This window comes from Salmo salar, chromosome 17 (assembly GCF_965601325.2).
Source record: "Salmo salar chromosome 17, fSalSal1, whole genome shotgun sequence".
NCBI lineage: Eukaryota > Metazoa > Chordata > Actinopteri > Salmoniformes > Salmonidae > Salmo > Salmo salar.
In genome coordinates this window covers 61,206,765-61,221,195 of record NC_138307.1, presented here as the reverse complement: position 1 = coordinate 61,221,195, position 14,431 = coordinate 61,206,765, and the positions used below count along the sequence as shown (strand labels likewise).

General features: G+C 44.8%; 1 protein-coding gene across 2 annotated transcripts in view; it reads left to right on the top strand.

The window, feature by feature from the left end:
* The window catches only part of ppfia2 (PTPRF interacting protein alpha 2), a 242,839-nt gene that overhangs the window by 201,491 nt on the left and 26,917 nt on the right, over positions 1–14,431 (top strand). For both annotated transcript variants that reach the window (XM_082963994.1, XM_045699940.2), the window contains exons 9-16: positions 4,473–4,607; positions 5,847–5,930; positions 6,210–6,341; positions 6,449–6,511; positions 6,870–6,967; positions 8,539–8,677; positions 9,422–9,642; positions 12,444–12,681. In XM_082963994.1, coding sequence (XP_082820120.1) covers positions 4,473–4,607; positions 5,847–5,930; positions 6,210–6,341; positions 6,449–6,511; positions 6,870–6,967; positions 8,539–8,677; positions 9,422–9,642; positions 12,444–12,681 — 1,110 coding nt within the window. The remainder of the gene's footprint in view (positions 1–4,472; positions 4,608–5,846; positions 5,931–6,209; positions 6,342–6,448; positions 6,512–6,869; positions 6,968–8,538; positions 8,678–9,421; positions 9,643–12,443; positions 12,682–14,431) is intronic.

Below are 14,431 nucleotides of genomic sequence, written 5' to 3'. Positions count from 1 at the left end.
GTCTTTGGCATTGTTCCTTAGGTTCTTTCCAATGGCATCCTGGCTCATTCCCTTGCCACTAGGAAATTTGGGCTAAGACTAACTCTGAACTCCAACCAGGGATGAGAGTTGAATGATACTCCATCCAGCAGTATTCTCAGAGCATCCAGAAATAAAGCCCCAAACCCTCCTATGGACCTAGCACTCACATCACACCACCACCCCTGCTGATCTGTTTTTCCTTGTTGCCACGCCGATGGCCCTGCCCCAGTGGCTGGGCACTGACTTTTGAAGATGAGTTACTCAGGAGGGACGAAGAGGGGAGACAGAGAGATTAAAGGAAGGATGGAGAGAGAGGATGCAGGGAATAGTTTTTTTCCAAACCCAGTAGAGTGCTGGGCCTGTGTATACATACAGTAGTAGTAAATACACAGTATAGCAGAGAGACACACACAGAGAGCCCTGGTCTGGCCCCTCCAGGCCCCCCACGGACCCTAGCCCACTCATGTCTAATTACTGTGTGTGGGCTGCCAGGGCCGATGCTATGGGGGGGACAGGAGCAGCTGTTGCTGGTGGAGACAGCTGCCAAATAGTTCCTGGAAATAGAACAGCCTGAAACTGAGCAGAGCCAGGAGGAAGATTGACTGGGACGTAGGGAAACAGAGGTTTCACTTTGTCTCTACTACTGTACCTTAAGTTATGTATACTAGGGGTGTGCATCTCTTTCAAGATGATTCGATACGTATCTAGATAAAAGGGCTCCAATACGATATAGGAACGATACATTTAAGTTTGAAACGATTCGGTGCACTTTGAGAAGAAAACGAATCGATGCGATTTGATGCGACACGATTAGATGCAGAAACATTTGTTGCATAAACACATTCATTTTCACATTCAATATCTGCTGCTGATGGAGCTCATGAGCTGGACCTCTCTGAGCTGAATCCGTCTTATCTGACGTGTGTGTGTTTGTAAATGATGTATGTCTATGGTGTATGTACTATGTAAGGCACCTGAGCTGAGTCACCCCCTCTTTGGTTCTGAAATCACCATCAGCCACTAATTAACTTGTCATTTTTGCAGATTAAGTGTTTGATTTAGTAATGTATCAATATGTATCGTTTACAAATTAGCTATGACATGGGTAATGAATATACAGCACAATTTTGGATTGTGATTTGGATCTCCAAATCGAATGGTGTTTTTACGGAGTGAGATTATCTTCTCCTCTTGTTTCGGCCGTGCCGAGCCTCACAAAGTGATTTCTGTCCTCGTTATGAAATGATAAACTTTTCACCTGTATATAAAAAAAAATAACCATATACACTGAATGTTTAAAACAGAACTACCAAAACCTTTGCCGTTGGTGAACCTGAACAATCAAAATCAAATCTATTGTAAAACCTGTTCAGCAGGTATATTCAGATGAGAGTTACGTCTCTGGTAGTTTAATTCTATTCCAGTAAAACACCGTTTTCAACAGCGCATAGATAACAATAACCTAGCAAATGACAGAGGCTGTCATTCAACTAATAAATCCTAATATCACGCAAGCTATTTTAGCGTTTGAATGCTGAAGGTGCCGCGTAGATGTGCAAGATCAGGAACAGGCGCCTACCTCGCCTTGGTCAGTTTGCGAAACTGGGAACGGTGCGCAGTTTGACTATAGGCTACTGATATTGCCCGGGGTTGTTCAGCATGCTAAATGACTTGTAGATCAATGACTGTCAACACAGTTACGTGCAGTTGGACACTGAAGGAGAGGACGCATCAACTGTCGCTAAAGATGAATGGTATTTTCAGAAGATAGAATGTAATATGAGCGAAACATTTTAGTGAACCAGCGATTCGTAACTTTTGAATAGATTTTCTGACCGATCCATCCTGCATTTGGATCGGTTTAGGGTCCGCGGAACAATGCACCTGTATCTTACACATCGGTCCCCTAATCAAATGTTATCTGTTAATCATTACATCCCTAATGTATACTCTATGTAGTGGAAAGTTGTTTGTGGTTCTGATATAGAATGACTTTAGTGTATACATACAGTAAATCAAATCAAATCCAATTTTATTGGTCACATACACATGGTTAGCAGATGTTAATGCGAGTGTAGCGAAATGCTTGTGCTTCTAGTTCCGACCATGCAGTAATATCTAACAAGTAATCTAACAATTTCACAACAACAAAGGAATTAATAAGAATATGTACATATAAATATATGGATGAGCGATGGCCGAACGGCATAGGCAAGATGCAGTAGATGGTATAGAGTACAGTATATACATATGAGATGAGTAATGTAGGGTATGTAAACATTATATAAAGTGGCATTGTTTAAAGTGACTAGTGATACATTTATTACATCAATTTTTCCATTATTAAAGTGGCTAGAGTTGAGTCAGTATGTTGGTAGCAGCCACTCAATGTTAGTGATGACTGTTTAACAGTCTGATGGCCTTGAGATGGAAGCTGTTTTTCAGTCTCTCAGTCTCTCGGTCCCGGCTTTGATGCACCTGTACTGACCTCGCCTTCTGGATGATAGCGGGGTGAACAGGCAGTGGCTCGGGTGGTTGTTGTCCTTGATGATCTTTTTGGCCTTTCTGTGACATCGGGTGGTGTAGGTGTCCTGGAGGGCAGGTAGTTTGCCCCCAGTGATGCGTTGTGCAGACCTCACTACCCTCTGGAGAGCCTTACGGTTGTGGGTGGAGCAGTTGCCGTACCAGGCGGTGATACAGCCTGACAGGATGCTCTCAATTGTGCATCTGTAAAAGTTTGAGTGTTTTTGGTGACAAGCCAAATTTCTTCAGCCTCCTGAGGTTGAAGAGGCACTGCTGCGCCTTCTTCACCACGCTGTCTGTGTGGGTGGACCATTACAGTTTGTCCCTGATGTGCACGCCGAGGAACTTAAAACTTTCCACCTTCTCTACTACTGTCCCATCGATGTGGATAGGGGGTTGCTCCCTCTGCTGTTTCCTGAAGTCCAGGATCACCTCCTTTGTTTTGTTGACGTTGAGTGTGAGGTTATTTTCCTGACACCACACTCCGAGGGCCCTCACCTCCTCCCTGTAGGCCGTCTCGTCGTTGTTGGAAATCAAGCCTACCACTGTAGTGTCGTCTGCAAACTTGATGATTGAGTTGGAGGCGTGCATGGCCATGCAGTCATGGGTGAACAGGGAGTACAGGAGAGGGCTGAGAACGCACCCTTGTGGGGCCCCAGTGTTGAGGATCAGTGGGGTGGAGATGTTGTTTCCTACCCTCACCACCTGGGGGCGTCCCGTCAGAAAGTCCAGGACCCAGTTGCACAGGGCGGGGTCGAGACCCAGGGTCTCGAGCTTAATGACGAGTTTGGAGGGTACTATGGTGTTAAATGCTGAGCTGTAGTCGATGAACAGCATTCTTACATAGGTATTCCTCTTGTCCCAATGGGTTATGGCAGTGTGCAGTGTGATTGCGATTGCATCGTCTGTGGACCTTTTGGGGCGGTAAGCAAATTGGAGTGGGTCTAGGGTGTCAGGTAGGGTGGATCTGATCCTTGACTAGTCTCTCAAAGCACTTCATGATGACGGAAGTTTGTGCTACGGGGCGGTAGTCGTTTAGCTCAGTTACCTTAGCTTTCTTGGGAACAGGAACAATGGTGGCCCTCTTGAAGCATGTGGGAACAGCAGACTGAGATAGTGATTGATTGAATATGTCCGTAAACACACCAGCCAGCTGGTCTGCGCATGCTCTGAGCCGGCAGCCTTGCGAGGGTTAACACGTTTAAACGTTTTACTCACGATGGCTGCGGTATGTATACTGTATTCTGTTCTGTATTACATGTGACTTAGTTTTTCCAGAAATACTCAGATAACGCTCTTGAGATTGGCATTGAGTGGTACTCCATGTGTGATATGGGACGAGGTCATAAGTCACAATGTTACCCTGTGTGTATGTGTTTGTTACCCTGTGTGTATGTGTGTGTTACCCTGTGTGTATGTGTTTGTTACCCTGTGTGTATGTGTGTGTTACCCTGTGTGTATGTGTTTGTTACCCTGTGTGTATGTGTTTGTTTCCCTGTGTGTATGTGTTTGTTACCCTGTGTGTATGTGTTTGTTACCCTGTGTGTATGTGTTTGTTACCCTGTGTGTATGTGTTTGTTTCCCTGTGTGTATGTGTTTGTTACCCTGTGTGTATGTGTTTGTTACCCTGTGTGTATGTGTTTGTTACCCTGTGTGTATGTGTTTGTTTCCCTGTGTGTATGTGTGTGTTACCCTGTGTGTATGTGTTTGTTACCCTGTGTGTATGTGTTTGTTACCCTGTGTGTATGTGTTTGTTACCCTGTGTGTATGTGTTTGTTACCCTGTGTGTATGTGTTTGTTACCCTGTGTGTATGTGTTTGTTACCTTGTGTGTATGTGTTTGTTACCCTGTGTGTATGTGTTTGTTTCCCTGTGTGTATGTGTGTTTGTTTCCCTGTGCGTGCATGGTGTGTGTGTGTGTGTGGGCAGATGGAGGATAAGAACAGGCAGCTGCTGGAGCGTTTGGAGCTAGCAGAGCAGAAGCTGCAGCAGACCATGAGAAAGGCTGAGACCCTGCCAGAGGTGGAGGCTGAACTGGCCCAGAGGATAGCAGCACTCACCAAGGTGAGAGGACACACAGACACACTCATACACAGTCACACACACATAAACACACTTATGCATGCAGACACAGACGCAGCACACGTTGCTCCCATCATTAAAGTAACTCCAGTACGTCCAGATTTCTATGAAATATGACCTAAAGTGAAATACAATATGAGTGAAATAGATTCCTTCACACATTTTTTTAAATGAATAATGTTAAAAAGCATATTTTCTGTGTTGGAATGTTGTGGACATACCGCAACAACCGAATGGTGTGGGCGTATACCGATCATATAAAATATTCATGCAAGTAGACCGCTGATTGGCCAGCTCATCCTCCAGGAGGAAATAGAAAGCATTTTTGAAACAGTCTGTTTGAGGTTGGGTCTTTTATGTGTTCTTTTACAATTTATGCTTTGGCCACAAATACGAGTATAGGATGAGTCAACAAAATGATTTGGGTATAAGTTAACAGAATATTAACTTTTAAAAGTGAGATTTTCACTGGACAGTTACTTTAACCGCTCCATCATATTCTAGGAGAGGTCATTTCAAAACTGCTTATGTATAACTGATTATCATCATACATGTAGAATATTCCGGAGTGAGTCTTTTCAATGATGTGTTGTTTGTTATGTGTTAGTACTGTATGTGCAGGCTATGCATGCGATCACCTCTGACCCTGTGATATGTTCCTCTCCTCTCCTGCTGCCCCATAGTCTGACTCGAGCTCCGCCTCCTCTCCTGATGATTATCAGTTTGTTATGGAAGCTAAACTCCAAGACATGAACTCCATTCTTAGGAAGGTAGTCCCACAGGGTGCCACAGTACTGTCGCTAACTACTAGACTACATTTAAAAACAAAATCCATGCTGGTTTTCTTTCTTTCTGTTGTCGCGAGTCATTGTACTGAGATTGCTTGTGGGGGATATTTGTTTTTCCTTGTGTCCGTAGGCAGGGTTGAAACTGTGGGGAAAGCTGCATGTCACTGGCTGGGCTCATTGCTAGTAGACTTAACTGCTGCAGCAACTGCTTGTGACCTGGCCCTTCTCTCACCCCTCTCTCTACCTGTGCTTTGGTGATCTATCTGTTCCATCTGAGACTGGAGGAGTAGAGGCTTTTGGCTCTGTCTTGTCTTGTTGCCCCTGCATTATGTGCCTGTGTTGCCCTCCATGGCTGCTAAACTGGCGGGTCACTGTGCCCCCTGCCCCCCTTTCTCTCTCCCCCCCACCCCTGTCTGTGTGGTGGCACCTGCAGGCGGAGGAGCGCCACGGCAGCATCGAGGAACGCATGAGGCACCTGGAGGGCCAGCTGGAGGAGAAGCACCAGGAGCTGCTCAGAGTGAGTCGCCCCCGGGGGACTTTGCTAACATGCTAGGCTAGGTTATGCTACATGATGCTATGCCGCCTGTGTGCTGACCATGGGCAGCCTAGGGTGCTAGCTGGCATAAGGCTAGTATGCTAGGCTAGGTTATGCTACATGATGCTACATTCCACCTATTCACTGACCATGGGCAGCCTAGTATGCTAGCTGCCATAAGGCTAGTATGCTAGATTAAGCTACATGCTGCTACATTCTGCTTTTGAAAGTCACACACTTTGTATTTTTTGTCCCCCTCAGGCTCGGCAGAGAGAAAAGATGAACGAGGAACACAACAAGCGCCTGTCGGACACGGTGGACAGACTTCTCACAGAGTCCAACGAACGTCTTCAGCTCCACCTGAAAGAGAGGATGGCTGCTCTGGAAGAGAAGGTTAAACATGGAGACCACATCAATACCAATATGTCATAAAGTTTTATTTCAGATTAGTTTGAGGAAATGGCCATAGATTGACTGGAATACTTCCCTTTCCATTTCAGAATGTTTTAATACAAGACTCGGAAGGCTACAGAAAACAGTACGAGGATTCAATCCATGAAAAAGTACGTCCCCCCGGATCAGAAATGATTACGTTTTTTCTCTCCCTCAGTTTTTAATTTTACACGAGGTTGGTTTAATAAAGTGTTTTTTTAATGGATAAATAATGATCTGGGTGTTGGGCTTTGGGTTTAATTTGTTATCATCTTCTCCATTGAATATTCACAAGAAACCGTTGCTCTCGGTTCAGATAGTGAGATAGAAATCCATAACGAAGCAGAGTACGAGAACTGACTAGCAAGTGCTGTCCAAACATGTTGTGGAGATTGAAATTGAAATCCAGGGTTTTACAGTAATGAATAAGAAACTTGACAAGGTTTTCTGTACACCTCATGTTGTCCCTGTTTCCCGGCTTCCCTCCAGACTCATCTGGCAGATGAGATAGACAAGCTGAGATCAGAGTTGGACCAGTTCCGACTGAGAACAGGCTCACTCACAGAACCCACTCTGTCACGGTATGGGTGAGTTTGTAGGACTGTGTGTGTGTGTGTGTGTGCGTGTGTGTGCGTGTGTGTGTGTGCATATGCACTGAGTGCACAAAACATTATGAACAGCTTCCTAATATTGAGTTGCACCCCCCCACCTTTTGCCCTCAATTCGTCAGGGCATGGCCTCTACAGGGTGTCTAAAGCATTCCACAGGGATGCTGTCCCATGTTGACTTCAATGCTTCTCATAGTTGTGTCAAGTTGGCTGGATGTCCTTTGGGTGGTGGATCTTTCTTGATACACACGGGACACTGTTGAGCGTGAAAAACCCAGCACATTTGCAGTTCTTGACACAAACCAGTGCCCCTTGCACCTACTACCATATCCTGTCACACATGGCACACATACACAATCCATGTCTCAATTGTCTCAAGGCTTAAAAATTATTCTTTAACCTGTCTCCTCCCCTTCATCTACTCTGATTTGAAGGGATCATGGCTTTCACCTGGATTCACCAGGTCATTCTATGTCATGGAAAGAGCAGGTGTCCTTAATGTTTTGTACTCTCAGTGTGTGTTTGTGTGCCTGTGTGTATGTGTGTCTGGTTGGGGGATTCCTTCTTTATAGATATCCTACAGAAACCCTCAGAAATAATGTGACACGTCTCTGTTTGTTCAAGATGGAGTAGTGACAGGATATAACTGTAACATTTTCCCAACATCTCCGTTTAGATTCAGCTCCATTTCTCTGAGATGATTAGAGATAGCATCACTACATAGATCCTTCTGCTTCCCTCAATGCCTACATTTAAATTAGATATATTTTTCCACTGACAAAATGTGTGATAAAGTCCAAGTAACTGGGCTGGAGTTCTGTGATGACAGCAGCTGTCATGATCTCCTGATTGTCCTCTTCAGCCACAACTCATTAGAAAAGCAATTTGCCACCGGTTGAAAACCACACAAGCACTGACTGTTGATTCCTTACAAATTGCCTGATGCGTCACAACACTGTCTTCCTACTAGATAAACAAGAAGATCCTCTTGGTTTTGGTATTATTCTTTGCACAATATCTGCGATTTCAGTGCTGCCTTTGAACAAACTTGTTGTTACAGTGTCTGACATGCTTGTTCTCTCTCTGTCTCTCTGTCTCTCTGTCTCTCTCTCTCTCACTCTGTCTCTCTCTTTCTGTCTCTCTGTCTCTCTCTCTCTCTCTGTCTCTCTGTCTCTCTCTCTGTCTCTCTGTCTCTCTCTCTCTGTCTCTCTCTGTCTCTCTCTCTCTCTGTCTCTCTGTCTCTCTCTCTCTGTCTCTCTCTCTGTCTCTCTCTCTCTGTCTCTCTCTCTGTCTCTCTCTCTCTCGCTCTCTCTCTCTGTCTCTCTCTCTCTCTCTCTCTGTTTGTCTCTCTCTCTCTCTCTCTCTCTCTCTCTCTCTCTCTCTCTGTGTCTCTGTCTCTGTATCTATCTATCTATCTATCTATCTATCTATCTATCTATCTATCTATCTATCTATCTATCTATCTATCTATCTATCTATCTATCTATCTATCTATCTATCTATCTATCTATCTATCTATCTATCTATCTATCTATCTATCTATCTATCAGGTCTCACCTGGACACGTCGGGGGAGCTCCGCTTCTCCCTGGGCTCCCTGGCTGAGACCCAGTCAGACCACTACCGGTCAGCCAAGGTCATCCGCAGGCCCAGGAGAGGACGCATGGGTCTCCGCAGGGACGAGAGCAAGGTCAGGAACTTGTCTGTCTCTGGTCAGCCCTGGCTGAGGTAGAGGCAGTAGTAGGACTATTCTATCCATTAAGCCAGGAAAGCTTAAACAAGTACAGATCAAGTATTTGAACTCAGGGCTGTATGACATACATGGTTGCATGGAGCCAGACTGTTAGCATTAGCACGACAGAGGGAAACCTGTTGGAGATGGTTGTGATTGGTTAGCATTGCCTTTGAGGATCATTGTTATAAATTGCTACTGTTACAGTGTCTCAGGATTGTACCATAAATCACCATGAAGACTGAAATAACCTGGAGATAAATACTGACATTCAGCATTAATCTTAGAAGCTTGTTTCAGCGTATTTCTTTTTTAATTAAAAACTATTTAATGGCTTGTTAAGATACTTTGGGACGTATTAAAAGTCAAGCCTCATTATTTTGTCTGATGAAAGGAGCTGACAGCTTTACTTAGCCAATTATTTTATCAAACCAAAATACTGCATTGAATGCATTAATCATAATGTATGCTGTAATATTTGTACAGTGCAAAAAAATATTCAAGTCTCTTTACATAAAACTTTCACATCACTCTACAGTTATGTCATCCTGCCCATGATGTTTTACCAGGATTACCTCAAGAACACTCCCTTCCCTTGATTAGTGCACACTTCCCTTGATTAGTGCACACTTCCCTTGATTAGTGCACACCTTCCTTGATTAGTGCACACTTCTGTATCTGTGAACCCTCCCTCCCCTACAGGCTAAGTCACTGGGGGAGCACGAGTGGCGCTCTCAGCAGCTAGGCATCCTGGGTAGCCACCCCTTTGAGAGTGAGATGTCTGACATGTCGGACATTGATGACGATGACCGGGAGACCATGTTCAGCTCCATGGACCTGCTGTCCCCCGGCGGTCACTCAGATGCCCAGACCCTAGCCATGATGCTGCAGGAGCAGCTGGACGCCATTAACAAAGAGATACGGTACGGGACCTTAACCTTGCTCTTATTGGACAGACCATGCTAGGGACCAGACATGTACCCATAACCCTGCTCTAATTGGACAGACCATGCTAGGGACCAGACATTTACCCATAACCCTGCTCTAATTGGACAGACCATGCTAGGGACCAGACATTTACCTGACTGTAACCCTGCTCTTATTGGACAGACCATGCTAGGGACCAGACATGTACCCATAACCCTGCTCTTATTGGACAGACCATGCTAGGGACCAGACATGTACCCATAACCCTGCTCTTATTGGACAGACCATGCTAGGGACCAGACATTTACCTGACTGTAACCCTGCTCTTATTGGACAGACCATGCTAGGGACCAGACATGTACCCATAACCCTGCTCTAATTGGACAGACCATGCTAGGGACCAGACATTTACCCATAACCCTGCTCTTATTGGACAGACCATGCTAGGGACCAGACATTTACCCATAACCCTGCTCTTATTGGACAGACCATGCTAGGGACCAGACATTTACCTGACTGTAACCCTGCTCTTATTGGACAGACCATGCTAGGGACCAGACATGTACCCATAACCCTGCTCTTATTGGACAGACCATGCTAGGGACCAGACATTTACCTGACTGTAACCCTGCTCTTATTGGACAGACCATGCTAGGGACCAGACATGTACCCATAACCCTGCTCTAATTGGACAGACCATGCTAGGGACCAGACATGTACCCATAACCCTGCTCTAATTGGACAGACCATGCTAGGGACCAGACATTTACCTGACTGTAACCCTGCTGTTATTGGACAGACCATGCTAGGGACCAGACATGTACCCATAACCCTGCTCTAATTGGACAGACCATGCTAGGGACCAGACATGTACCCATAACCCTGCTCTAATTGGACAGACCATGCTAGGGACCAGACATGAACCCATAACCCTGCTCTAATTGGACAGACCATGCTAGGGACCAGACATTTACCTGACTGTTACCCAGCTCTTATTGGACAGACCATGCTAGGGACCAGACATGTACCCATAACCCTGCTCTAATTGGACAGACCATGCTACGGACCAGACATTTACCCATAACCCTGCTCTTATTGGACAGACCATGCTAGGGACCAGACATTTACCCATAACCCTGCTCTTATTGGACAGACCATGCTAGGGACCAGACATTTACCTGACTGTTACCCAGCTCTTATTGGACAGACCATGCTAGGGACCAGACATGTACCCATAACCCTGCTCTAATTGGACAGACCATGCTACGGACCAGACATTTACCCATAACCCTGCTCTTATTGGACAGACCAGGCTAGGGAACAGACATTTACCTGACTGTAACCCTGCTCTTATTGGACAGACCATGCTAGGGACCAGACATGTACCCATAACCCTGCTCTAATTGGACAGACCATGCTAGGGACCAGACATTTACCTGACTTTAACCCTGCTCTTATTGGACAGACCATGCTAGGGACCAGACATTTACCCATAACCCAGCTCTTATTGGACAGACCATGCTAGGGACCAGACATGTACCCATAACCCTGCTCTAATTGGACAGACCATGCTACGGACCAGACATTTACCCATAACCCTGCTCAAATTGGACAGACCATGCTAGGGACCAGATAAAAACTGTGGGCTTCCTGGTCAGGTCTCATTGCCAGGAAACACCCCTAGTGACTGATCTTTATGTAAATCAAGTTGTATGTTAGGCAGATAAAGTTCCTTGGGAAACATTATGACACATTGATTTGATTAATCCATGTTGGTCACTTCATCGTTGATCGGTAAAATATGCCTCTTAGTGCATGACGTGAGGGAGAGTTTATGGGTGTCGGCCTAGCTATCTCCACCCCTAAGGCTGGCTCATCCTATCAGTGGGCTCCGTGCCTCGGGTTTCTGTGGCGATGAAATTGATTTAATGAGACAGTAATTGATTGGATATCTAGGGATGTGTGTGGACACACTTGTCTTCAGGGCAGAAGCTTGTTGGCTCTTGTCTGCAGAGTGTGATGCCCTGTCTAGAGGAATTAAACACGAACCTCAGATACTGCCAATTACAGTACCTAGAAAAGCTGCGAGGAGCTGACCCTGATATACTGTAGTTTTATTCAAGTATTGATCATTTACCCAGTTAGCTGTCAGAATAATCTGTTGTATTAAGATGATTAAAACTTAGTTAACATTGGGAGCCTGACACTGTTTGAAATCAAACAACAGTATTTACTGGTTTGGGTTTATTCAAGATACAAGGTCTGTTATTTGCTTGTTGATATTGTACTGATCTTCTTGTCTGGTGATTAGCCAAGTATTATTTCACACAACCCTAAGCTTAAGTGACATTTTAAAGTGAAGTGTTGTTAATTTACCTAAGGCCTTTATTGTTTTTTGCTTATAAGCACAATCGATGGAGACATGCCTCATCAGGGTGATTTCTGAGTAAGTATATGCTGAGTTGGAATACGATTTCAGCTCCGATGGCAGAAAGCACTCTGAATTAATTTCTAAAGTAATTAGTGTTGTGAGGTAGTGTTATGCACCTATATGGTTTATGGGTAATGAACTGGCTTTATGTCTCCCCGTTTTGTCTTTAAGAGGAGCCCTATGGGTCTGCAGTGGGGATTTCCATGAACATCCAGAGAATTGAACCACAAAGGACCAAGGGATTCTGAGAATTCTCAGAGTCCTGTTGGGTGAATGAGCTTTCTATATATTCAGTGGCTGAATACAACTGTGAAATAAGTCTAATCAATCCCTCCCTCTCTGCCTCCCCCTCGATCTCTCCCCCAGACTGATCCAGGAGGAGAAGGAGTCGACAGAGCTGCGGGCGGAGGAGATAGAGAACCGTGTGGCCAGCGTCAGCCTGGAGGGTCTCAACCTCGCCCGTATGCACCACCCAGGAGCCTCCATCACCGCCTCGGCCACCGCCTCCTCCCTGGCCTCTTCCTCCCCGCCCAGCGGACACTCCACCCCCAAGCTGGACCACCGCAGCACCACAGACATGGAGCGCATGGGTATCATGACACTGGTACGGGGGGGTGTATCCCAGTCTTGGCGAAGGCTACCATAGCCATTTCGGGCTCTGTCTGTATTGTGGTGCAGGACAGGGCCAATAGAAGCACCTGGGATCAGCATTCAGTATGCTGTGTTTGGCCTCTCTTTCTTTGTTCTCAGCCTTGCTCTTTCAATAGACCTCATATGTCTACTTCACCTGAGCTGCCCTTGATTATGCTAGAACGGAAAGTAAACTCAATTTGATGGTAAACTAGTAACCTCAAATGACCCGGGACCAGATTTCAAAGCAGCTCTGAGAGAGAGCCAGACGTAGATTTTTTTCATTAGCCAGCCACTTATGAAAGCATGTATTGGCTTTCTTTCAACTTTATTTAGATGGTGTTCTTTCCTTGATGGATTGAGTTGCATAATCTATCTGGCTGGGGTTCATTACTCCTTCATCATAGAGCTTGGCTTGGTTTGTGTGTGTTGTAGATACCAGGATGTGATAGTCTGTGCTATGTTTGTTTACTATGTTTTAAGGACTTCAGAAGATTTTTTTATACTTGCCACTATTGTCCTATTGAGCAATAAAAGTACTGTCTACATTAGGTCAATAAAAGTACTGTCTGCGTTAAGTCAATAAAAGTACTGTCTGCGTTAGGTCAAAGTACTGTCTGTTAGGTCAGTAAAAGTACTGTCTGTTAGGTCAGTAAAAGTACTGTCTGTTAGGTCAGTAAAAGTACTGTCTGTTAGGTCAGTAAAAGTACTGTCTGTTAGGTCAGTAAAAGTACTGTCTGTTAGGTCAGTAAAAGTACTGTCTGTTAGGTCAGTAAAAGTACTGTGTTAGGTCAGTAAAAGTACTGTCTTGTTAGGTCAGTAAAAGTACTGTCTTGTTAGGTCAGTAAAAGTACTGTCTGTTAGGTCAGTAAAAGTACTGTCTACGTTAAGTCAATAAAAGCACTGTCTACGTTAAGTCAATAAAAGCGCTGTCTACGTTAGGTCAATAAAAGCGCTGTCTACGTTAGGTCAGTAAAAGCGCTGTCTGTTAGGTCAGTAAAAGCGCTGTCTGTTAGGTCAGTAAAAGCGCTGTCTGTTAGGTCAGTAAAAGCGCTGTCTGTTAGGTCAGTAAAAGCGCTGTCTGTTAGGTCAGTAAAAGCGCTGTCTGTTAGGTCAGTAAAAGCACTGTCTGTTAGGTCAATAAAAGTACTGTCTGTTAGGTCAATAAAAGTGCTGTCTGCGTTAAGTCAATAAAAGCGCTGTCTGTTAGGTCAGTAAAAGCGCTGTCTGTTAGGTCAGTAAAAGCACTGTCTGTTAGGTCAATAAAAGTGCTGTCTGCGTTAAGTCAATAAAAGCGCTGTCTGTTAGGTCAATAAAAGCGCTGTCTGTTAGGTCAATAAAAGCGCTGTCTGTTAGGTCAATAAAAGCGCTGTCTGTTAGGTCAATAAAAGCGCTGTCTGTTAGGTCAATAAAAGCGCTGTCTGTTAGGTCAATAAAAGCGCTGTCTGTTAGGTCAATAAAAGCGCTGTCTGTTAGGTCAATAAAAGCACTGTCTACGTTAGGTCAGTAAAAGTACTGTCTACGTTAGGTCAGTAAAAGTACTGTCTGTTAGGTCAGGAAAAGTACTGTCTGTTAGGTCAGTAAAAGTACTGTCTGTTAGGTCAGTAAAAGCACTGTCTGTTAGGTCAGTAAAAGTACTGTCTGTTAGGTCAGTAAAAGTACTGTCTGTTAGGTCAGTAAAAGTACTATCTGTTAGGTCAGTAAAAGTACTGTCTGTTAGGTCA